The sequence below is a fragment of the Schistocerca americana genome, chromosome 2, assembly GCF_021461395.2.
Source record: "Schistocerca americana isolate TAMUIC-IGC-003095 chromosome 2, iqSchAmer2.1, whole genome shotgun sequence".
In the NCBI taxonomy this organism is placed as follows: Eukaryota; Metazoa; Arthropoda; class Insecta; order Orthoptera; family Acrididae; genus Schistocerca; species Schistocerca americana.
Genome location: NC_060120.1, coordinates 489,736,342 through 489,762,879, shown reverse-complemented (window position 1 = coordinate 489,762,879; position 26,538 = coordinate 489,736,342). Strand labels below are relative to the sequence as shown.

Sequence of the window (26,538 nt, the reverse complement as noted above, 5' to 3'; positions counted from 1 at the left end):
GAGAGGCCAGACCAACTTATAGTTCCCGAAAGGGGCTGCAACCTTTTCAGTCTGCAACAATCTGGATGACTGGCTGACGTGTCCTTAAAACATTGGCCAACATGGCCTAGTTGTGCTGTTACTGTGAACAGCTGAAAGCAAGGAGAGACTGCAGCCTTTGCTTTTCTAAAGAGCATGCACCTCTGTGCTATGTGGGCAGTTGATAATGGTGTATCCTCTTGGGTAAGATATTCCAGAAGTAAAACAGTCCTCCATTCTGATCTCTGAGCAGGTCCTATTTAGGAGGATGTTGTCACCAGGAAAATTTAGGAGGATGTTGTCATCAGGAAAAACAAGTGGCACTCTACAGGTCAGAGCATCAATGTTGGATCCCTTGATTTAGTACAAAGGTAACAGAGTTCAAAAATCGAAGAAGATAAAATGAAGTTATATGGAAGAATAGAGGGAATAAGTGAAGTATGGTGGCAGGAAGGAAGGGGTTATAAATATAAGATCAAATAGAGGTAATGCAGGAATACGTGCAATAATGACTACAAAAATGGGAATGCGCCTAATCTATTAAGAACAGGATAGTGAAAACATTATCGTAGCCAAGACAGACTTGAAACAAACACCCATGTCTGTGGTACAAGTTTACATGCCTATTCATTATGCAGATGAATGAAGAGATTGAAAGAATGTATGGTGAGATAAAAGAAATTATTCAGGTAGTTAAAGGGGAGGATAATGTAGTAGTGATGTGGGGGACCGGAATTCCATAGCAGGAAACATAGGAGAAGGAAAAATGGTAGGAGAACGTGGACTGCGAGAAAGGAGTAGAGGAGGAAACTGCCTGGTAGAATTTTGCAAAAATAATTATTTAATTATCAATAGCACTTGGTTTAAAAAAACATGTAAGAACTTTTATATGTAAAAGGTGTCTCAAACCTTTTCTGTCAAATTGAAACAGGTGTTAGAGATACAACAACCCACAACACTGAAGTGAAAATTCATGACGTATCTCCTAATATCGTGTCAGAACACCTCCTTTTGCCAGGTATAGATCAGCAACTCGACGTGGCTTGAACTCAACAAGTCATTGGAGGTCCACTGCAAAAATATTGAGCCATGCTGCCTCTGTAGCTGTCCACAATTGTGACAGTTTTGCCGGTGCTGGATTTGTGCATAAACTGACCTCTCAGTTATGTTCTATAAATGTTTGATGGGATGTCGAGCAAGCTGGGCGGCCAAATCATTTGCTCGAATTGTCCAGAATGTTCTCCAAACCAATAGCAAACAATTGTCGCTCTGTGAACATGGCATGTTGTCATCCATAAAAATTTCATCGTTGTTTGAGAAAATGGCTGCAAATGGTCCCAAAGTTGCCAAACACAACCATTTCCTGTCAGTGATCAATTTAGATGGACCAGAGGACCCAGTCCATTCCATTTAAATGCACCATTGTGGAACCATCATCATCTTGCACAGTGCCTTGTTGACAGCTTGGCTCCTTGGCTTCATGGGTTCTGCACCACACGCAAACCCTACCATCAGCTCTTACCAAATGAAATTTGGACACATCTGACAGGTCATGGTTTTTCAGTCATCTAGGGTTCAAACAGGGTGTCACGAGCCAAGGAGAGGCACTACAGGTGATGTTGTGCTGTTAGCAAAGGCACTCGCGTCGGTTGTCTGCTGCCACAGGCAATTAATGCCAAAGTTTGCCACATTGTCATAATGGGTGTGTTCATTGTACATCCCACATTGGTTTCTGGGGTTATTTCGTGCTGTGTTGCATGTCTGTTAGCACTGACAACTCTACACAAACGCTGTAGTCGTTAAATGAGCGCCAATAACCGCTGCATTGTCTGTTGTGGGAGATAATTCATGAAATTTTGTATTCTTGACACTCTTCACATGTGGATTTCAGAATATTGAGTTCCATAACAATTTCTGAAATGGGATGTGCCCTGCGTCTAGCTCCAACTACCATTCCATGTTCAAAATATGTTAATTTCCATTGTGTGCCAGTAATCATGTTGCAAACCTTTTCAAATGAATCACCTGTGTACAAATGACAGCTCCACCAATGCTCTGCCCTTTTATACCTTGTGTACGCAATACTGCTGCCATCTGTATATATTCATAGCGTCCCATGGCTTTAGTCATCTCAGTGTATATTGCGATAGCGACCAGTGGTCAGAAATCCATATTTATTGTGTTATGGACTTACACAGTATACACTGCATAAAAACAACATAGTTCATAGTAATTGTTCATGGTGACAACTGCCAGTCTCGATGCATGTATTGCAAACAGTGCATGTAATGCAAACAGTGCATGTAATTCTTCTGTACTCTCACAAAGATCCAGCGGTTCTGTTGTACACTGGAACAGGCAGAGGGTGATGAAACAGTGTGCACACCTGACCACCAAGCAGGCATATTGTACACGATTTAGCTCATAGCACGTGCATCGTGTAATCGCCGCAGGCATCGCATCAGCACATTAATCTTGCAGCACACACACCACTATCCCTGGTTTCAGCTGTCCATTGTATCAGACAGCTTGTGATGCCGCCATGTTAAGGTGTGTTACTGTGTGCAGTACGTGAAGTCTAATCAAAGATGGAACATTATTCACCATGACAGCTGGCAGACATAGGTTTAAGCAGAACACTTTCCAACAGACTTCATCCTCATTGGAAAAAAATTATTCCTGGGGATACCAGCAACAAGAAATAGGGTAGTTCACACCTTACACCTGGCCAAGGTTCCGACCAAAGACATGTCAGAACACCAGACTTTGAGGAGATAGTGTTGAATCATGTGACTGACCACCTAGTAACTTGCCCATGAAACGCCCACTTCAAAGGATACAGTGTGGAAATGACTGGTGGAACATGTTTTACACCCCTGTTATAAAGACCATGTGCAAGCGCAGGGACCACTGGAGTTTTGAGCCCTGCATTCACTTCTGCCAGTGGATTATCCACTGCAGTTCTGTAGTGCTGGACTTGGTGCAGTTTGTATTGTTCACAGGTGAGATCTCCTTCACCCGTGATAGTGTTTTCAACAGCTGCGACAGCCGTGCTTCGAGTGAGGACAATTCCCATGCCATCCACATCAATGGCCACCAGCAATGATTCTCTGTCAGTGTAATGGCAGGCATTATCTATGATCATCTAATAGTTCGTTACTTGCTGTCTTGCCATTTGACTGGTGGTGTTACTGCAATATGTGCTGCCATAGTTCTTGGACACTGTACCTCTGGTTGTCTGCAAAAGGATGTGGTTTCAACACGATCATGCACCAGCCCACTTTGATGTAAATGTGGCAAGCACCCAAACAACACACACCAACGTTGTTGGATTTGATGAGGAGGTCCCCACTTTGATGTAAATGTGGCAAGCACCCAAACAACACACACCAACGTTGTTGGATTGGTTGAGGAGGTCCTGTCCCGTGGCCAGTGAAACTGCCAGATCTTACACCTCTAAACTTTTCCCTGGGTAACGTCAAGACATTGGTTTATGAAACCTCCATAGAATCAGATGAATGCCTGCTTGCTAGGGTCGAAGCTGCCCGTCTCCTGGTACAACAGACACCAGGGATCCTTGAGAGAGGGTGCAGCAGAACTTTATACACTGTTGTCATACATGTATCGAGAGTGGCGGTTGTCACTTTGAACAGTTGCTATGAGCTAACACTGTTGTTATGCAGAGTACGCTGTGTATGTCTGTAACAGATAAATATGCACTTCCAACCACTGGCTCCCTATGTCAATATGATCGGTTGTGGACCCACTATCACCTGTTTCAGTTTGACCCAACAGATTTGAGACACTCTATATGGAAGAAACCTAGAGATTTATCAAGTTATAGTGAGCCAAAGATTTTGAAAATGATTTCCACAGGCAGATGTGGACTCTGACAATAATTTATTTATTATGAAAATTGAAGATGGAGGGGGGGGGGGGGCGGGGAGAGGAAGGGGAGGAATGGGATGGGACAATTGATGTCAGCTGCACTGACAATTTTCGCAGAATCAGTGTTGAGGAGGAAAGATATGTGTGGGACCAGGATTCGAACCAAGGATCTCCTGCTTGCTAGGCAGTTGCGTTAACCACCGTGCCATGTAGACACAGTGTTTATAGCAATTGTGTGGACATCTCTGTCAACCCACATTCCCCCCTAATTTATAGTTTACGAAATGCAGATTAAAACTGAAGAGATTGCAAAAGGTAATAAATCGGAAAGTGGGTCCTGAATAAGTTGAAACAGAGATTGTGAGAGTTTCAGAGCAAGCATCAGGCAACAATTGACTGATTCTTGGGAAATGAATACAAGAGAAGATGAATACAACTGTCATGTTGAGCAGCAACCTGGAGTGGGACAGGGGAGGGGGAGAGATAGCAGGATACAGGCAGGGCGGGAGAAGAGCACTGTCCGGTGGAGTGTGCAGGGACTAGACCGAGGCAGAGAACACTGGCAGGCGCAGCGTCAGGAGGCTGAGGGGTAGGGGGTTGGGGGTGTAAATGGAGAGGATCAGGGAAGGGGAAAGACAGGAGTGTGAGCTTTCAGAGGGCAGTACACAATGAGGGTGAGGGAACATGTATAGGGAGGAGATGATAGGCTGGAGGGGGTATGAACTATTGGGTCAAATGTATGGGGACAGTAAGTTATCATAGGTTGAGGCCAGGATAATTTTGGGAGCAGAGAATGTGTTGAAAGAATTACTTGCACCTGTGCAGTTCAGAAAAGGTGTTAGTGTAGGGAAGGATCCAGATGGCCCTGGTTGTGCAGCAGCCATTGAAAGCAAACGTATTATGTTCAGCTGCATGTTATGCTGCAGGGTGATCTACCATGCTCTTGGCCACAATTTGGCAGTGACCATTATCCTGGTAAACAGACTGTTGGTAGTCATACCAACATAAAAGCTGTGATTGCTGGGACTGTGATTACTGTGTGTGGGTGCACGCCAATTTGGTGATACTTCGCTCTCAGCTGCAGGCTGTGATGGCTGTGGTTACACAGCCTGAAGCTGCTGTGGTTGATACAGGGAAGTTGTGGTCCATCCATGGGAATCCAGCAGATTTTCCAGCACACATGAGTCCGCCAGTTGTCCGCACCAGTGGCCAGCCCATTACTGCTCATACTGAGGTTGACCTCTCACCTGTGGTCATGTGTGAGGTCGCCTCGGGGCATGGCAGATGGTGAAAGACTTCCCAGGGGGGGCACATGTAAGGCCTCTGCAGTTAGTCTGACAAACAGGTTCCAGGTGCTGCCTGTGGCTGACATTGTCCCTCAGCCAACTGCAGACGCTTGTCGTGTTTCAGTCAAAACCTCTCAGATTTCAAGATCCAGGCAATCACGACATGGGATTATTGGTAGTTGCGAGTTCCAGTGTTAGGCATGTTATGGGCCCACTTGGCTGCTGAGGAAGGAAAGAAAGCAATCTGCACTCTGTGTGCACGTCGTGTGGAATCATTCCAGACATGGAACGGGTCCTTCCAGATGCCATGAAAAGCACAGGGCACAGCCTACTGCAGGTGGTGGCTCACATTGGTACCAATGATGTATGTTGCTTTGGATCGTAAGAGATTACCTCTGGTTTTGAGAGGCTAACAGAAGTGTTAAAGGCTCCAAGCCTTGCTTGCAAGATAAAAGCAGAGCTAACCATTTGCAGCATAGTCTACAGGACCTATTGTGGACCTCTGGTACAGAGCCAAGTGGAGGGTACAAAACAGAGGCTCGGACAGTTCTGCGACCATGTAGGCTTGCGCCATAGGGTGGTTGGGTTTCAGGTTTCATTCAATAGGTCAGGGGTCCACTATACTCAGGAGGCAGCTAAACAGGTAGCAGGGGCTGTATGATGTGGATTGGACAGTTTTTTAGGTTAAAGGCTCTCATGGAAACACAAAAAGGGCTTCAGTCTCAAAGGGTGCAGGTCGAACACAGGAGGAATATAGGTACAGGAACCATTGGTACATCAGTTGTAAATTGTCATAACTGAGAAAGTACCAGAGCTCCAAGAAGTAATAGAAAGCTTAGATGCTAAAGTTGTTACAGGCACTGAAAGCTGGCTAAAGCTGGAGGTAAGTTCGGCCAAAATTTTTGCGAATTATCTACTGGTGTTACAAAAGTATAGGCTAAACACGGTTGGTGGTGGTGTGTTTATTGCTGTAAGAAGTAGTTTATCTCATAGCGAAACTGTAGTAGTTCCTGTGAGCTAGTATGGGCAGAGGTCATTCTTGTTCAACCTCCCTATTCAGGTTATAAAATTGTTGAAAGGTTCAAAGAAAACTTGAGTTTAGTTTCAAACACATACCTGACTCATACAATTATAGCTTTAATGTACCCTTGATGTGTTGGCAAAAATACATGTTTAAATCAAGAGTTACGCATAAAACATTATCTGAAATTGTTCTAAATGCATTCTCTGATAATTATTCCGAGCAGTTGGTTCATGAGCCTACGCGAATAATAAAAGGTTGTGAAAACGCACTTCAACTCTTAGCAACAAGTAATCTTGAGTTAGTAACAGGAATCAAAATAGATACAGTGATTAGTGAACACAGGGTTGTCTTAATGAGATTGAATATTGTAACCTCCAAAGCCTCCAAAAATAAACAAAAAATATATCTAGGCCTATTCAAAAAAGCTGTTAAAAAATCAGACACCTTCCTGAGAGACAGTCTCCATTCCTTCCAAATTAACAATGTAAGCATAGACCAGATTTGGCATGAATTCAAAGAAACTGGATTGACAGTAATTGAAAGATTTATACCAAATAAATTAACAAATGATGGAGCTGATCCCCCTTGGGACACACAACAGGTCAGAACACTGTTGAAGGAACAATGAAAAAAGCATGCCAAATTTAAATGAACGCTAAAAGTTTCGACAACAAAACTTTGTCTCAAAACCTGCCAAAAAATCCAAAGAGATTCTAGTAATATGTAAAGTATGCTAGTGGCAAGACACAATCAATGCCTTCTCTGAATGATAGTAATGGAAATACTATCGATGACAGTGCTACCAAAGCAGAGTTACTAAACACAGCCTTCCAAAATTCCTTAACCAAAGAAGTCGAAGTAAATATTCCAGAATTTGAATCGAACACAGCTGCCAACATGCGTAACTTAGAAGTAGGAATCCTCAGAGTAGTGAAGCAACTTAAATCACTCAATAAAAGCAAGTCTTCCAGTCCAGGCTGTATACCAGTTACGTTCCTTTCAGAGTATGCTGATGCAATACACAACCGCTTGTTCAATGAAAGATCGATACCCAAAGATTGAAAGTTGCGCAGGTGTCACCAATATTCAAGAAAGGTAGTAGGAGTAATCCACTAAATTACAGGCCCATATCATTATTGTCGACGTGCAGCAGGATTTTGGAACATATATTCTTTCCAAACATTATGAATTACCTCGAAGAGGACGGTCTACTGATACACAGTCAACACAGATTGAAAAAACACCGTTCTTGTGAAACACAACTAGCTCTTTACACACACGAAGTGTTGAGTGCTATTGACAAGGGATTTCAAATTGATTTCATATTTCTAGATTTGCAGAAGGCTTTTGACACTGTACCCCACAAGTGGCTTGTTGTGAAATTGCGTATTATGGAAAATCATCTCAGTTATGTGATTGGATTCGTGATTTACTGTCAGAGAGATCACAGTTGGGGTCACAGTTTGTAGTAATTGGTGGAAAGTTATCATGTAAAACAGAAGTGATTTCTGGTGTTCCCCACTGGTAGAGTTATAGACCTTACGCTGTTCCTTATTGATAGAAACAATTTAGGAGACAATCTGAGCACCTGTCTTAAGTTGTTTGCAGATGATGCTGGCATTTATCGTGTAGTAAAGTCATCAGAAGATCAAAACAAATTGTGAAACGATTTAGAAAAGATATCTGTAAGGGGCGAAAATTGGAAATTGACCCTAAATAATGAAAAGTGTGAGGTCATCCACATGAGTGCTAAAATGAATCCTTTAAACTTCAGTTACACGATAAATCGGTCAAATCTAAAGGCTGTAAATTCAACTAAGTACCTAGGAATTACAATTACAGACAACTTACATTGGAAGGAACAAACAGAAAATGTTGTGGTGAAGACAAACCAAAGACTGCATTTTATTGGCAGAACACTTAGAAAATGTAACAGATGTAGTAGAAAGACTGACTGTGCTACACTTGTCCATCCTGTTTTGCGGCACTGCTGTGCGGTCTGGGATCCTTACCAGATAGGATTAACAGACTACATCGAGAAAGTTCAAAAAGAGCAGCACATTTTGTATTATTGCGAAATAGAGGCGAGAGTATCACTGACACGATACTGGATTTTGGGTGGACATCATTATAACAAAGGCATTTTTCATTGCAGCAGAATCTTCTCATGAAATTTCAATCACCACTCTTCTCCAAATGAGGAAGTATTTTGTTAACACCAACCTACATAAGGAGAAATAATCATCATAATAAGATAAGGGAGGTCAGGGCGCACACGCAAAGATAGAGGTGTTTGTTTTTTCTGTGCACTGTTCGAGATTTGAATAAAAGAGAATTATTGTGAGGGTGGTTCGATGGACCCTCTGCCATGAGCTTAAGTGTGATTTGCAGTGTATCCATATAGATGTAGATGTACAATGAGAGCTGGTATATGACATGGCTACTTTCACAAGTGGCCTGGACTCTGATGGGTTAGACAAGTTTGTAGTAGAACTGGAATAGAAAATGCTGGATGAGTGGATTGGGCAGATTTTGCACTTGGATATTCAACAGGGATATGATTCCTGTGGTTGGGATTGGGAGTGGCACTGATATGGACTCTGTAGGATTTCCCTCATTTCATAGCATAACAACAGATTTCTAGCCCTGAAAGATGTGGTTCGGTTATTCCCGTACAGGAGAGGGGGCTCTCCTTTGTAGCTGGTTCTTTGGGGTGTTGGAAGGTTTGGTGGTTTGTGGGGAAATGTCACGTGAGATCTGTTTGAGGACTAGGTCAGGAAGATAGTGCCAGTCTAGGAACACCTTGGTCAGAACCTTTGCATACTGAGAAAGGGAGTTCTTGCTGCTGCCATTGTGCTATCCCCAGGTGGCCAGTCTGTATGGGAGGGATTTTTTGGTGTGGAGGGGGTAGCAGCTGTTCAAATGCAGCTACTGTTGGTGGTTGAAGGTTGTAACATTGACTGATGTACGACTCGAGGTATCTGAGAGGAGGTGGTAAATGTTCAGGAAGATGGCACACTGGGCTTAGAAGGACCAAGTGAAGTAGATAGGAGAGAAGGTGTTGAAGTTGTGAAGGAATGAGGATAGGGTGTCTTAGCCCTGAGTCCAAATCATGAAGATATTGTCAGTGAAACTGAAGTAGACCATGGGTTTGGAGCTTTGGCAGGCTAGGAATGTTTCCTCCACATGGCCCATAAATAGTTTGGCACAGGAGGGTGCCATGCGGATGCCCATGTCTGTGCCATGGATTTGTTTGTATACTTTCCTTTCAGAGGATAAAAGTTGTGTGTTAGTATAAATTCAGTAAGGTGTATGAGGAATGAGGTAGTGGGTTTGGAGTTTGAAGGAAGTTGGGAATGATATTATTTAATAGTGGCAAGACACTAGGTGTATAGAGAAATAGTGTCGCCAGTGGCGAGTAGGGATTCAGGAGGTAAAGGAGTGAGGATGGTGGAGAGTCATTGAAGGAAGTGTTGGTGTCTTTGTTGTGGGAGGCTAGATTTTTAGTAACAGTTTGGAGATTTTGATCACTGAGGGCCAAAATACATTCAGTGGAGGCACAATAACCAGCCGCAGTGGGTTTCTGGATTGTGGGTAGGATGTAGAAGGTGGGTGTCATAGGGGTTAGAAGGGAACTAGATTCAAGGGAGAGGTTCTGGGAAGGACCTAAGGCTTTAAGCAGAGATTGGAGGCTAAGTTGGATTTCTGGGATGGGATCACTTTGGCAGGGATTGTAGATCAACAAGTGAGGTAACTGGTGGAGTTTCTGTGATTCATAACTGTTCCACTGGTCCTCCTCAAACCAGTGTGTCACCTTCCTGGACGTTGACCTTTTCCTCTCTGATGGTTCCATCTGCCCACATTAAAACCACCAAAATTACCTGCACTTTGACAGCTGCCACTCCGTCCACTCCAAGAAATCGATCCCATACAGCCTGACCACCTGGGGATAGTGTATCTGCAGCAACAGGAACTCCATTGCCCAACATGCTTTCACAGTCAGGCACTATACCACAGATGTAGTCCGCTACAAGATCTCTCATGCCATTTCCTCTCAAACCACCAAGCCTACCTCCAACCCCAAGAACCAACTACAAAGAAGTGTCCCCTTCATCATCAAACATCAATCCTGGACTCGAACAACTGAATCACATCGTTTGCAGCCTTTGATTACCTATCATCATGCCCTGAAATGAGGGACATCATACACAGGCTCCTTCCTACCCCTCCTAAAGTGGTGTTCAGTCACCCACACAACCTCCACAACATCCTTGGCCATCCCTATGCTCCTCCCAATCCCAACCACATGGGATGCAAGACATGCCCAATTCATGCACCCAGCACTTCCTATTTCAGTCCTATCACAGACTTGTCCTACTCCATCAGAGGCAGGGCCACCTGTGAAAGCAGCCATATAACATCTCTGCTGCAATCGTTGCACAGCTTTTTATATTGGTATGACCACCAACCAGCAGTCCACAATGATGAACACTCACTGCCAAACTGTGGCCAAGAGCAAAGTAGACCACCCTTTGGCACAACATACAGCTGTACATAACATGCTTGATTTCAGTGGCTGCTTCACGACTTGGGCCATCTGGATCCTTCCTTATGCCAACAGCTTTTCTGAACTGCACAGGTGTAGATTATTCTTGCAACACATTCTCCTTTCCCAAAATTATCCTGGCCTCAACCTATGGTAACTTTCTGCCCATAACTTCCACCCAATCGTTTCCGCCACCTCTTTCCTATCACTTCCTCCCTATTCACGTCCCCCACCCTTGTTGTGTGCCACCCTCTACCAATGCACACACCTGTCTTTCCCCTCCCTCCTCCTTTTACACCCCCCTTGCCCCCCTCCCACCCACCTCCCCACCACTTGGTCTCCTGATGCTGCACCTGACGAGTGTTCTCTCACCTCAATTTAGTCTCTGCACACTCTGCCAGACAGCACTCTTCTCTCCCCATCACCTGTATCCTCCTATCCCTCCCTTTTCCCTGCCCCACTCCAGATTGCCGCTTAACATGACAGTTGCATTCTGTTTCACACTGCTGGAGATGGCACTAGTGTGCATGGAGGGGGGAGGGGAGAGAGGGGAGGGGCACTAAATGTATAAAAGTCTTTTCATTGTGACTGTCTGCAGCTCAGCTTGTCATCTTTATGGTGGTAGACACGCCATTCTTTTCATAATATTGGTAATATTCCAACCCAGAGTTTCCATTGTTTGATAGAAGATGAATGAGTAGCTTTGAGTGATAAAATAGTGAGGGCAGCTGAGGATCAAATAGGTAAAATTATAAGGCCCAGTAGGAATCCTTGCACAGTCCAGAAGATATTGACTGCAACTGACGAAAGGAGAAAATAAAAAATACAGCACATGAAGCAGGCAAAAGCTATATATATATGTCAAAGAAATGAGATTAACAGAAGATGCAGAATGGCTAAGCAGGAATTGCTAGAGGATAAATGCAAGGCTATAAGAATGTGCATAACTATGGGAAAGATAGGTCGCACCTATAGGAAAATTAGAAAGATCTTTGGAGAAAAGAGAAGCAGCTATATAAATATCAAGAGTTCAGATGGATAGCCAGTACTAAGAAAAGATGGGGAAGCTGAAAGATGGAAGGAATATATTGGAGAGTTATGCAAGGAAAATGACAAAACTGTTTGACCTGATGTGGAAGATATTGAAAAAGGCAGAATACTCTGTCATCAAGAAGAATGTGATAGACGGCAAGTGTTCACAGGCGTGAATGCTGCTGAAACATCCACGTAATAAGTCATGGTTGCAAGGTACTGTTCTGAATTACGTACAGACGAATGAAGAAACTGATATAAGTTAATGTTGTGGAACATCGGTTAGTGTTGTGGAGAAATGTAGGATCACACCAGACAATACTGAACATTTAACTTACCTTAGAAGAAAAACTGAAGAAAGGCAAATGTACATTTGTTGCATTTTTAGATTTAGAGAAAACTTTTGACAATTTAGACTGGACCACACTTGATTAAATTGTAAAGGTTGCAAATACAGGAAACACAAGGTTATGTACGGAAACCAGAGTACAGTTACAAGAATTAAATGCATGAAAGGGAGGAAGTTGTTGAAAGGGAAGTGAGTCAGAGTTCTAGCGTCCCCTAATGTTATTCAGTCTGTACATTTAGCAAGCAGTAAAGGGAATTAAAGCTCAGGGAGAAGAAATACAAACTTTGAGGTTTGCCAATGACATTGTAATCAGAAATGGAAGAAGATTTAAGAGAGCTCTTGAATGGAATGGATAGTATGTTGAATTGAAATTATAAGATGAATATCAACAAAAGTAAAACAAGGATAATGAAATGTAGACAAATTAAGTCAGATGTGCAGAGGGGAATTAGATTAGGAAACAAAAACTAAAAGTAGTAGATGAGTTCTGCTATTTGAGCAGCAAAATAACTGATGATGTCCAACATAGTGAGGATATAAAATGCAATCTGGCAATATAAAAAAAAAAAAAAGTTTCTGAAAAGAGGAATGTTAACATCTAACATACATATAAGTGTTAGTAATACTTTTGTGAAGGTACTTATCTGGCTTGCAGCGTTGTACAGGAGTGAAATGTGAAAGATAAATAATTAAGGCTGTAAGAGACTAGAAGCTTTTGAAATATAGTGGTGCAGATGAATGCTGAAAATTGGATTGGTAGATCGAGTAACTGATGAGAAGATACTGATTTGAACTAAGGAAAAATTAACCTTATGGCAAAACTTGACTAAACAATAGATTGGTTGATAGTACACGTACTGAAGTATCAAGGAATCATCATAAGTTCAGTAATGGGTGTGTGTGTGTGGGAGAGGGGGGTGGGGGGGGTGGGGTGGGGTGGTAAGTGTGTGGGGGGAGATCAAGGCTTGAATACAATTAAATAGGTTTAAATGCATGTAAGTTGCAATAGTTACTCAGAAATGAAGAGCCATGCCCCGGAGAGACTAACATGGAGAGTTGCTGCATCTTAGCAGACTTCAGACGACGACGACGGCTGCAGCAGCATCAGCAACAGCAACAAAAACAACAACATTTATTTGTGATGTAAATTTTACACAGTAATGTAATCTTTCACTGAATGGAACTTTTGATCCTGGCTTAAAGCAGTGGTTTTTCCCACGCCAACAGCATATAAGGGCCATTTACAGTTGGTTGGTGGGTTGTTTTTGTGTGTGTGTGTGTGTGTGTGTGTGTGTGTGTGTGTGTGTGTGTGTGTGTTAAAGAGTTCTTTTACTTGCCTTGCAGGCAATCAGTACAACCATTTTTGAGGAAAAGATGAGATGTAGAGACATAGGTTCCTCTATCCCCAGCTTTACACAATTCTAAACACTTGGTCTGGAATTGATGTCAGTGAATCCCTAGTTAGAACTCGACACTAAAAGATTAAAGAACATTTGGAACATATAAATAAATCTTGAATCCTTGATTTTGTTCGAGATAAATTGAGACTACAGGGATTAGATTTAAAATCAATTTTTATTTTTGAAGCAGCATCTTGCAGAGTATCTGTCCTTGTCCCAGGGACAATCCATGATGCGAGATGGATGACGATAGCAGTTTGTTTCTTAAAAATATTTTCTTCATGACATTTATCTTATGCCCATAAGAAGAGAATGTAATTTTTCTCTGTGTATTTTCCATTTCACATGCTTCTGTGCCCCTGCTGAAGCCAAATGATTTATGCAAGTGTATTCTCTCAAAACTTTACATATATTGGGCTGTCAGTGTCAATTTATAGACACTGAAAAATCATTTCTGGCATCTGTTTTCAGTTGTGTCGCCGTGGCCATCTCTGGTCATAATTAGTCCTCTGATTAAGAAATGAAAATTGTCAGCACTTTGAGTCACAAGGCAGGACCATCAGACAGAAATATTAAGAGAATAGAGTAGAAATCTAGCAAATTATCAGTAATTTGAGTGTCAAGTACCTAAGACAGATACTTTGCAGTGGCACAAAAATGAAGATTTTCATCAACACTGGTTATTAAATAGAAGATTGTAAATGATCCATCTGAGAGAGGTGTCAAATGCATGGAGATACATAGTAAAATATTGTCAAAATACACACACTGGAAACAGGATATGCTTCAAGTTGTATCTGAATATTGCTGTGTGTTTCAAGAGTGTAATTTCATCGAGGAATAAGAATTTTTAAAAGAAAATATGATTTTCTCCTCACATTTGCCCATCAAACTTTGTACACTGTAGCTTTTAGACTGTGTTGAAGTTCATTTGGAAGTGTTAGTAATGAAGTTGAAAGTAATAAAATTAGTGGTTGCTCAGCCACTTTTGAACAAGCAGTTTTGAAATAAATAGGACGGGATTTTTCTTCTGTGTGTGTAAAGTGTCAAGATCATAGAAAATAGTTTAAATTTTTCAAATTGTAATTTTAGTAAACAAAGTCTTGACAAAATGTTACTTGTTAAATTTGATTTTCAATTTTTTTAACTTACCTGAATGTGTGCATAGATTCAGCCTTACGATAATGAGTAATATACCAAAGGTGCCAATAGCATCGAAATCTTTACTTTTTTGACCAACAAGTGTGTGTGTGTGTGTGTGTGTGTGTGTGTGTGTGTGTAAGAGGGGGGGGGGGCCTTCTGAATGTTGCTCTATAGTAATGTAAATTCACAAAATAAAAACACGTTTAAACTAATTCATAATACTACAAAAAAACTTTTACTTGATTTATAACTCAGAACAAAGTTGTAAGCTTTGACCTTTTCAAATCAAAGACACAGATTTTTTTCTGCAAGTCCAGTTGTTCACTGAAAATGTGTATATATTGGAAACTAATGTATCATAGTATTTAGAAGTTAATTTGTAGTTGTGATAGAGTTACATTATTTCTCAAAAAAGAAATATCAACAGCTGAAAAGTATAAATTGGTACTCGCCACAAAGAGGTGGCATTGATTGACAGAGAGGCACATTAAAAAAGACAGCTAGGTATTATTCAGTTATTGTCAAAATACACACTGCCACTCAACACCTCTTTGTGATATGTTGAATTCTGTCCTTTGCCAATTGTTGTTGTTCCATTCTGGTTATTCAATTGTTTAAAAAGGAGATATTTAATTTATTTTCAGAAGGAAGATGAAATGTCAAGAGAATCATCTCCTTGCAAAACACCAGATTCTGGGTTTGTTGATCAGAAGCCTCACACAGATGGTATGACATCAGAATTAATAGGTAATACTTTGCGAAACTTAAGTTATGTGTTGCTCTGTCTGCCATATCAGTGCTTTGCCCCTAAAACATTAATGTCCTCATTTTTGCTGCTACCTTTGTGCATTATCCCTGGACCAGGTAAGAATTGTGTATTTCAGGTAAGTGGAACATTTTGCTAGGGTCTCAGTTATGTAGTACTAGATAAAACATGGAATAAGCCATGGAAATCAACTTCTGTACTACTGATAATTGTTAGAAATTTGAACTTGAGTTTTAGTGCTTCGGTCCAGGTTTTTTACAATTTGTGTAATGTATGAGGCTTTTTTTATGGCAAAACACTTTTTGCTTTAAACAGCTACACTTAACTGCTAATCAGCTCTTGATTACATCTACAACATATCCCACATCAGTAGAGAAATACTTTTGAGTAGAAAATTAATTTCATGGTCTCGGTGAACATTTCTGCTTTTTGCTGCAGAACAATAACCAGTTTACAACTACAAAATATCTGTTAATAATTTCAATTGGCAACTAAAAACTTGCACAAAGAAATGCATTTACACTACTGTAATGTAGAGTGATTTTAAATGTATGCATGGAGTGTTGAACTTTGAACTAAATGGTATGAGAATTACACATGAGTTCTACGTAGTTCCAATCTGTATGTCCAGAAATAAAAGTACTTGTTTTACAGTAACTCATTAAACAAGTGCTTTTCCTGTGCCAACTTTGCATTATTACATTAACACACAAGGTATTGCAAATGGGTGCAGGAACTCGCAAAAAGAAGTCTTTAGGATGATCAACCCAGATATAGGGTCCGACAGTGTGGTTAGGTTAGTGTTTTTTAACGTCCCGTCGACAACGAGGTCATTAGAGACGGAGCACAAGCTCGGGTTAGGGAAGGATGGGGAAGGAAATCGGCCGTGCCCTTTCAAAGGAACCATCCCGGCATTTGCCTGAAACGATTTAGGGAAATCACGGAAAACCTAAATCAGGATGGCTGGAGACGGGATTGAACCGTCGTCCTCCCGAATGCGAGTCCAGTGTGCTAACTACTGCGCCTCCGACAGTGTGATAAAACTATTTGAATGTAGCACATGACCAGAAAACTATTTTGTAAGTCATAATATATTCTTGCTAATAAAATATGTATGGTGAATGGTGTAGTATTATTTTCACACTTCTTGAAGACTCTTGAGTGCAGTGGGGAGCTAGCGGAATCAACATAAATCAAAAGTACTGGACCAGCACTAACAGCATTCCCTAATTGCCAACCCAGCTTGACAATTAGCAGAAAGCATTGACTTCAGTATATCATCTGCTTTTATACGTGACATGTGGGTTTTCCTGAAATAAGATTCAGCACTGTGAAAACACTTCTCAGTAATGTCAACAACAATGACAAATGTGCAATGAATTATATGCTGAGCTTAGTTTGATAGTGACCTGAAACACGTATCATTCTATAATTGTACACTGTCTTGTGTTTTTCTCAGTTCTGCTACACCCATGAGCCACTGCATCAAGTGCTTCTTGAAAATTGCTAGTAGTCTGTTTTATATTGGTAGCTGCCAGCAGGCCACTTTAGTTGAAAGAAACACACATGTGCAACTTGGATATACCTAAAACTGGATTACTTACATTAGATATAGACTTCACTTTTGCAAAACTTGCGTGTTCATCTATGGGCATAATAGACTATCAGAGCATTCTAATTAGAAAATGAAGTATGTGTTTGGAAGGAGATTTTCTGTAGAACTAATGGGGACCAACACTTTTTCGGATCTGCAGCAGCAGTAGCACCCTGTTCTCAGAATAAACAACTCAGTAGAGAGCTGTTTATTCTGAGAACATGGTGCTGCTGCTGCTGCAGATGCTGCTCCTGCTCCTACTGCAGACCCTACTAAAGAACATCAGGCAGTATGGAAGTATTAGTGGGATCTAGTAGAAAATCCCTCTATTGACTAATAATAAGTGGTGGATCCTATGATATTTTTATGAGATGCCGTAATTTAGGCATGGGAGTTGTATGATTATAACATCAGATTGAGTTGAAATACATATTTTCAGTTAAAAGTACTAGTGACACCACCTAGTTATAATTAGTGTGTGTTGGCATACACTTGACGCGTGCTGTAACAAAATGTTTTCTACTCTGGGCAGCCACAACTATGGAAATATATCTTGATAAATGAAGAATGTCGCCCCCCTCTCCCGCCCCCTACCCTCCCATGAACCATGGACCTTTGGTGGGGAGGCTTGCGTGCCTCAGCGATACGGATATCTGTGCCGTAGGCGCAACTTCAATGGAGGAGTATCTGTTGAGAAGCCAGACAAACGCGTGGTTCCTGAAGAGGGGCAGCAGCCTTTTCAGTAGTTGCAGGGGCAACAGTCTGGATGATTGACTGATCTGGCCTTCTAACACTAACCAAAATGGCCTTGCTGTGCTGGTACTGGGAACAGCTGAAAGCAAGGGGAAACTTCAGCCGTAAATTTTCCCAAGGGCATGCAGCTTTACTATATGGTTAAATGACGATGGCGTCCTCTTGAGTAAAATATTCTGGAGGTAAAATAGTCCCCCATTTGGATCTCCGGGCAGGGACTACTCAGGACGATGTTATCAGGAGAACCAAAAAGCACGTGAGACAGGGTTATAGTCTGTTCCTAAGGTTATTCAATATGTATATTGAGCAAGCAGTAAAGGAAACAAAACAAAAATTTGGAGTAAGAATTAAAATCCATGGAGAAGAATTGAAAACATTGAGGTTTGCCAATGACATTGTAATTCTGTCAGAGACAGCAAAGGATCTGGAAGAGCAGTTGAACAGAATGGACAGTGTCTTGAAAGGAGAATATAAGATGAACATAAATAAAAGCAACACGAGGAAAATGGAATGTAGTCGAATTAAATCAAGTGATGCTGAGCGAATTAGATTAGGAAATACGACACTAAGTAGTGGATGGGTTTTGTTATTTGGGCAGTAAAAAAACTGCCAATGGCCGAATTAGAGACGATATAAAATGTGGACTGGTAATGGCAAGAAAAGAGTTTCTGAAGAAGAGAAATTTGTTCATATCGAGTATAGATTTAAGTGTCAGGAAGTCTTTTCTGAAGGTATTTGTATGGAGTGTAGCCATGTGTGGAAGTGAAACGTGGACGATACATAGTTTAGACAAGAAGAAAATAGAAATGTGGAGCTACAGAAGAATGTTGAAGATTAGTTGGGTAGATCACATAACTAATGAGGAGATACTGAATAGAATTGGGGAGAAGAGGAAATTGTGGCACAGCCTGACTAAGAGAAGGGACAAGTTGGTAGGAAACATTCTGAGGCACCAAGGGCTCACCAATCTGGTATTGGAGTGAATGGTGGAGGGTAAAAATCGTAGAGGTAGACCAAGAGATGAATACACTAAGCAGATTCAGAAGGATGTAGGTTGCAGTTGTTACTGAGAGATGAAGAAGCTTGCACAGGATAGAGTAGCATGGAGAGCTGCATCAAACCCGTCTCTTGACTGAAGACCACAACAACAACAACAACGACAACAACAAACAAAGAACTGCAACAGCTATTAAGCGATCCTTTATTGTTCCTTTATTGTAATGACCAGTTTCACAGCTTGTAGTGGCATTTTCAGGTATACATCTAAGTAGAATAATGGGGAAAAATATGATAAACAATATTATATTCACCCTGAGTTGAAAAAGGATGTGGTATATAATGGATATAAGTACTCACAGTTACTTCATATAAAATCCAAACTGAAGCTAAATGGATGAGTCAATGTTCTTATAGTCAAATCAAAATAAAAAGTCTGTCGAAAGAACAGTAGTCAGGTAATAAAATCGACAGAATGAAGAGTCAACGATCCAAAATAGCAAGAGGTCCTACAGGAAAAACCGAGATAAGTGATAGGGTCTAAAATTCAAAGTGTGAAAATATGGAATTAACATGAAGGTAGTAAGATAGTGAATATAATTGTATGAATTTACCATTGTGAGCAATTTAACGTGAAATAATGTGTTATTAGTCAGTAAAGACTGGTTTGGGGGGGGGGGGGGGTAGATATAGAGAAACAGACTAACCAAAAAAGACTGAAAACTGAAGTAGGGTGGTGTTAAAGAACTTTCCAGAATGTAAAACCAAGATAGTCATGCAGCCGAAACAAACATGGGTGAGAGCTGGCAGAATACAGCGTAAGGAGTCATGGAGCATACCAAGTAGACCAGTGTGCCCAGTCTAGGTAATAAACAACACCACACAAGCATATCACAAGCGATAACGAAGATTGGGACAAACAAAGTTGGGTGATGTTCTGACATAACTGATTAATACAAAGCTGGCAAAATATAATAAAACTGGAACATGAAAAAGTCTTGATAGAATATATGCTGTCCACTTGATCTCGACACACCAACTTCACGTTCAATTTGACGTGTGCTGATTTGAGGATTCACAGCAACTTCAGCACGTTCATCTGTGCGTGTTCTAGGACGATGTTGAGGTCTTGGATTTAAGCTTCCCGTTTCATGTAGACGGGATGTGAGACGACAAAACATCCTTACCATGTTCATTGACACCAGGATCTTCATGAAAATGACTTCCGCAATAGGGTAACATTTTGTCGGTGGGCTCAGCAAAAACTTCTGGCTAATCCAAATTTTTTTGCTGATGTTCTCTTTACCGACGAGGCATCATTCTCCAACAAATGAATTGTCAATATGAGGAATATGCATTATTGGTCCGCAGTCAATCCAAAATGGCTCCGTCAGGTAGAGCATCAACGTCCGTGGAAAGTTAATGTTTGGTGTGGGATTATTGGAGATACCATTATCGGGCCTTTCTTTATAAATGGCATCCAAAATGGCAGACAATACTCCAGATTTATACGACACAATCTTCCTGTTCTCTTGGACACCGTACCTCTGAACCGGAGAATGGTCATGTGGTATCAGCATGACGGATGCCCTGCACATAACGCCTTACAAGCACGACGACTTCTGAACTGTAAGTTCCTTGGTAGGTGGATTGGACGAGGTGGCGCAGTTAGGTGGCCTGCGCGATCTCCGGACCTTACACCGCTGGATTATTTTCTTTGGGGAGCAGTGAAGGATGCTGTTTACCAACATGAACCAACAACACCAGAGGACATGAAGCAACGCATGATTGATGCTTGTACAGCTATCAAAGAGGAAACAGTAGCACGAAGTAGGGCATCCTTCATCCGCAGAGTGACCCTATGTATGCAAGCCAATGGGCATCACTTTGAGCATGAGATGTGAACGCTATGTTTAGTATGTAGTGCTAGTATCACAGTGGAAGTTTCTACAAAGGGCCATTTTACCCAGTGATGTTAAGAAACTTTTGTTTGCAACAATTTGTCATTTAACGCATTAGATAAACATAACATTGATAATTATGTGATAATAAAACTAATTGGTTAAACATGTTTACAGTCATCTTCTACGTCCTACCTGAACTTCCCAAATCAAAACATTTTTACCTAAACAACGGTAAAACTTTTATTCCACTTGCTCGTTTCACTAAAACCATCGACATGAATTTTACTATTACGAGTGAATGATTAACTGTCACTTGCGCTAGATCTACAGTAAAGTTAAGTTTTAACGTTGAACGACATTACCTTTTTAGTAACGGATTAACGATAAGTGAAGTTAACTTTGTGACTAACGTTGCGGTACACAGATATGTTACAGAACTGCATCACCCCTAGCCTGTGGGATAAATACCTGCTGGAATGTACGATGTTAGTGCAGGATGGCAGCAGACCGTATTATTCGTTTTGGACCTCTTGATAAGTATGGAAGTGTGATTACGCATGTCAATCACATCGCGATTACGGGCAGCATGGGGTTCACGCCTGAGCCTCAGGACGCACGCTAGCAGCGCATGTCAGGTGTTTCAAGCGTCAACTTCGCGTCTTAATATCTCGGGATGTAATGGGAATATTGCGATGCAATCAACGCCATTGTGTATGTGCTTTGTCATCCTATGAATTGCTGAAGAAAAAATATAGGAGGTCCATTTAATAAAAACATAAGTTTGTGTTAAAAAACACATATGCTTTCGTTTTAGAATGTTTCCAAATATGTACATTCATGGGCCCCAGCCCTACATTAATACCGGTGATAGTCGTTTTCCAATAGCTGTTATTGTTCCAGAGATATTTTGGGCGCACAAGATAGCTGGGACACCCTGTATAACTTCCTCATTAATATTATAGTCTACATTCACCATGGTTCTATAACTTCGTCTGAGTCACAAAAGGTGGATCGTTTCAACTTTTTTTAAATACCTTTGTTAGCATGTTCACAAAATTATCACTATAGTCATTGCTGTAGGCTGTATATTGAACCGAGTCCGTATTCTCTTTCTAAGGCTTCTCTGGGCAAGGGGATGTAATACATCATATAAAGCAATGATCTAATTGCAGCCATTTTGTATGTTGAGGTATGATGAGAGGTGTGAATAATGAGCTCAGTAGAAGTTGCTTTTCTGTATATATGTAATTCCAGGTTAGAATTGCTTAGAGATGTGTTCTGTAATGGAATGCATTTTATGGTGTAAACTGTTTAACTCATCCATGAAATTACAACAATTATCCTTTGTCCCTTCATTTAAAACAAGAATATTGTTCATGTACCTACTCCACTGTAAAAGTTTGTTGGCATGGGCAGGAAATTTGCATTACATAAAATTCAAAGGTATCCATAAAATATTGGACAGACAGTATGCCAATTGTGATCTCATTACCAGTCCTTGATTTTGAATGTAAATGTCCTCACCACATTTAAAATAGTTATATTTCAGAACACTGTTGAGTAATGATCTTATCTGTGGGGCTATTAACTGTGGGTTTGTAAATTGTAAGTAGTGATGTCTCTCACTTGATCTAAAGAATAATTGGATTACACATTTTCTACGCCCAATGACGTTATATGAGTCCATGTTGAAGTGAATAAATTGACAAGTTTTTCAATCGCATGCTCTCTGTTTTGAACATTATAGTTTGCATGATGTTGGTAATGTTTATTAATGTATGTGGCATGGGGCTTCTTGATGATGTCATATCCCTCCTCACCCCCCCCCCCCTCCCCCACCACGTGCATTAACATTAGCCTGACAGGCATATGTCCTTATGTAACTTAATTGCGGCCCTTAATGTAGGGGTGTTTGGTTCATTGGAATGAGTCTTTTTTTCTGAAATTTACTATGGGAATTTTTAGTAGCATTGAAGTCCTTTCTTATATTGGCTAAATATTTGGTAGTAGGGTCTGTTTCATGTTTGACAATATGATTTTCAGTAAAGGCAGTTTTTCAACATACTGGCTCAATTGCATTATCACGGAAGTTGTGCTTTTATCCACATGTATAATTAATGCTTGATGCTCATCCCATTTCTTATTTATAGTACCGAGTAAAACCAAATTTGTGTTTATCAGTTCCCGTGAGTGGGCTGGAATCCCTTGAAGTCTATTGACACTATTCACAGCCTCAGTGTGTTCGGCTGTAGTGAGTTTAGCCCCATCTATGGGAGGCACAGTATGTAAATTCAGTCTACTAATATGTTGTTGTAGCAGCAGGTTATGAATATTATAACCTAACCTTTTTGCAATAATTCTATTTCTCTGCTATTAAAAACTGTATCAGTAAGATTGCATACTTTTGTGTAACTGTCAATTTTTGTTTGCTCTATTTTTGTATTAAAGTTTCCCATTCAATTTTGCTTTTTTATGATCAATTTTTCTGCCTGCATACCACCGTGTGCTACTGCCATCCCAGTTTATGTTACGTTGCTCTCCCAATGGTCAGTTTATCTAATTATATTTCTGTCTTAGTATTTATCTTCATTTTAATTCCACATTTTCATACTTTGAACTTTAGAGCCATCATTTCTCTCAGTTTTTATTGTAGGATCCCTTGCTATCTTGTCTACTGGACTTTATCGTTCTTCTGATTTTATTACCTGACTGTCGTTCTTTCAGTGGACATTTTGTTTAGATTTGATTGAGAATATTGGGTGATCCAAATAATCCCAGTCTGGAATTTATATGAATTGATTATGAATACTTTTATCTGTTATTTACTATATTCTTTTTTAACTTACAGTAAATGCAATATTGTTTATTTTACTTTCTCGACATTTTTCTACTCAGATGTATACCTGAGGATGCAGCTACAAGCCGCAAAACTGGTTGTTACAATAAAGGACCATTCAACACCTGTTGCAGTTTTTCATTTGTTAAGATGTGTAGCAACAGCTTTAGTACAAAACTTACACTAAAAATGGCATGTTACCTTCAGATTTATCGTGATTTATTTTTCTCCCAGAGCTTATCTCTGTTTTCTGTTTTCCATTTCCAGTTTAAAAAATTTAAATGATTGTGTTTTATTGACATTAAAACTTGAAGATAGTTCTATTTAAAAGGCCTTGTACAGTTGGAAAAATTCAAGTGTCATCTACAGTAACATAATTTATCTTTGAAAATCAGTCAGTAGTTTTAGTTTGTAATATAAAGTAACTGTCATGAGAAATAATGCAACTCAAAACAATTTCCAGATTGAAAATAGTGTAGAATGGAAACAGTTATCCCTCTTAGTGTTTGACAGTAGTGCTGAACATATGTCTGAACTTTTGACATCAATGAATATGTGAAGATGCTCTCATTGGGAGAGGGAAACCAAGCAAATAATATGCAACCTCTAGTGGTTGGTCTTTACTTTAATAAGTAATTTTGTTCAGTATATTGCTCTCGGGTCTGCTGCCCAGCCACATTTTGTAATTTACAAAATGTGATCAGATGGCAGAGCCGAGAACCGTATATCGAACGGATCTGCTGGGAAAGGTCTGAAGAGTCGCAAGTAATTTTGTTATTTCACCAAAAGGTTGCAACTGGTAAAAAAAAAAAAAAAAAAAAAGGTTGAAATCAAAATTAAAACAATGACTAGCTTTTGTTTTTGGCCACAATAGTTGTTGCTGGCATATCATTGTTCTACAAGCACTTATACAGCACAACCATCTCCTCCTTCCGTGTGTGTACTACTAAAAGAAAATAGGTAGGCAAGTATTTTCAGTGTAGTTTAGTACATTGTTGTAGAGTCTGCTGACTTTTGTAGATGCATTATATGCTTTGATATTTTGTTTGTCACTTTCTACACTGTAGCTTCTCATTGCTGATGTGTAGAGTCATAAATCTTTTGAATTTTTCGTGGTAAATTGTGTGTAGTTATACTTTTGTACCTAGTCATTCAAAATAATGGTAAACTGGATGTGTTACAATTTTGTGGTATTTGCACGTATTTCGCTCTCTGTTCTCTGATTGTTTTATTGTTTTTGTCATATCAGCTTCTCGGATTATGTGATTGTGGCAACAGCTGTTTTTATTGTGCCAGATTAGATAATGTAATATCTGTGAATCTGCATGCCCAATTAATGATGCATAGCCAGTACGCTTAACTTGTGACTTATAACATGATGAGCTGTGAATGATGGTATTTGTTGCAGTTGATGCCCTATCACTTTAGAAGATGCATCTGCTGTTGAGCTTTGCTGTCAGTAGGTCTAGGAGATTGTTGCAGTGGTTGACTTCATGTTTCATGGTAAATTTAATGTGTTTACGCAGTCTAGTGAAACCATTAAAAATATTGTTTATATTGATTGAGTTTTTGTCAACATGGAATACCGTGATATTTACATAGTGGCGATATCACTTAATGTGAATTGCATACAATGAGAGGGAGGAGTTTTTGTTTACTCATTCAGGTGTTGAAATTAAGACACACAGGAAAACAAATGGAAATCATGTTTCAGAATTGGCAGTTCCTTCATCGGGAGATAGTAAAGTTAAGTTTGAAGAAAAGACATGCAGTTAGTTTTGTAGAAACAAATAGACAATGAACTCCAAATTGAGAATGATACAGATTTTATGTTCCTTATATCTCTTGATCTTTGAGTGTGAGCTGTGTTTTTCCTTTTTTTCTTAATTACTGTTTTCCATTAAGTGACTTTTTTACCTCCACTTCCCCCCTCACCCCCACAACCTCCCCCCGTAGTTCTCTCTGTGTGCGTTAGTATAAAGCACCCTTTTCCAGCTATTGGTAATTAGATGATCTTCTTCCAAATTTAACATTTATTTTCATTTTTTTATTTGGGTGTTCATCATCAGATTACTATTCTTTCAAGCTACAGGTGTTTCATGTATGACACATGCACTGTGTCCGGCACTGCGTGGGAACCAATATCAGATAAGCAGGCTCTGATTGCTGCATACCCTTCACCCCATTCTTTGGACTTTGGCAGGGGTGGCTTATTGTCTTTAGCCAAACTACGCGAGTTAAGAGTGGACTTCGAAAGAACAATCAACACTGGAGTTCTGAAAATCCTTATCAGTGGCGTCAAGTGTGTTTGTACTATGCGAAAGCAGAAGTGTGGTGTACAATTAGTGCAGCATGAATTATTGGCTAATCTTTTCCCACAAAACCATAACTTCCGATTTTTTGTTATCAATACTACGTCCTCTTTTCAGAGAGTGAACAACTAATGAAAAGACATGCAGTTATTTTGTGGAGGGCAACGCAATGCTTCTGTGGCAGTATTATGAGAGAGTTTTAATGAGGAGATCAGCGTTTCCATTATGCACAGACTGCAGTGCTGAAATCCAGCAACAGTGTCTGAATTGATCAGTCAGTGCACTACTGTTATCTTGCTGTGTTGTAGTTAGGGTACACGGCTGTGGCAGCAGACACTATTGAGACACCAGTGTGAAGTTCTAAATTGTGAAGTACTTTTCTTGGACTTCTTTCTGAGGCCACTCCTAACTTCGTTAGTTTGGTTAAAGCTGATACCTGACAAAGGCTGAGAAACTACCTGGTGTGGAATCTGCCTCCTTAGAATTGGACCTGGACACGATGCACGTGTAATATGTGAAGTAACCTGTATTATAAACTTTGAAAATGCAAGTGATTAAAAGTATTTCTAGTTGAATAAATTTCCCCTCTCCTTCCCTCTTTCCTGATGAGGCAACAGTTTGTTGCGAAAGCTTGAATTTTGTGTGTATGTTTGTGTTTGTTTGTGTGTCTATCGACCTGCCAGCGCTTTCG

General features: G+C 40.3%; 1 protein-coding gene across 9 annotated transcripts in view; it reads left to right on the top strand.

Moving 5' to 3' along the window:
* Nucleotides 1-26,538, top strand: part of LOC124594801 (phosphatidylserine synthase) — a 155,024-nt gene that overhangs the window by 93,193 nt on the left and 35,293 nt on the right. For 2 of the 9 annotated variants that reach the window (XR_006978154.1, XR_006978155.1), the window contains exons 7-8: nt 15,331-15,433; nt 24,944-25,038. Coding sequence is in view for 7 of the 9 variants with exons in the window: in XM_047133226.1 (XP_046989182.1) it covers nt 15,331-15,433; nt 23,595-23,722 (231 nt within the window). In the remaining 2 variants the exon portion in view is untranslated. Of the gene's footprint in view, nt 1-15,330; nt 15,434-23,594; nt 23,778-24,943; nt 25,093-26,538 lie in introns of those variants that run through there. The other 7 variants (XM_047133226.1, XM_047133232.1, XM_047133231.1 and 4 more) reach the window with 6 other exon arrangements.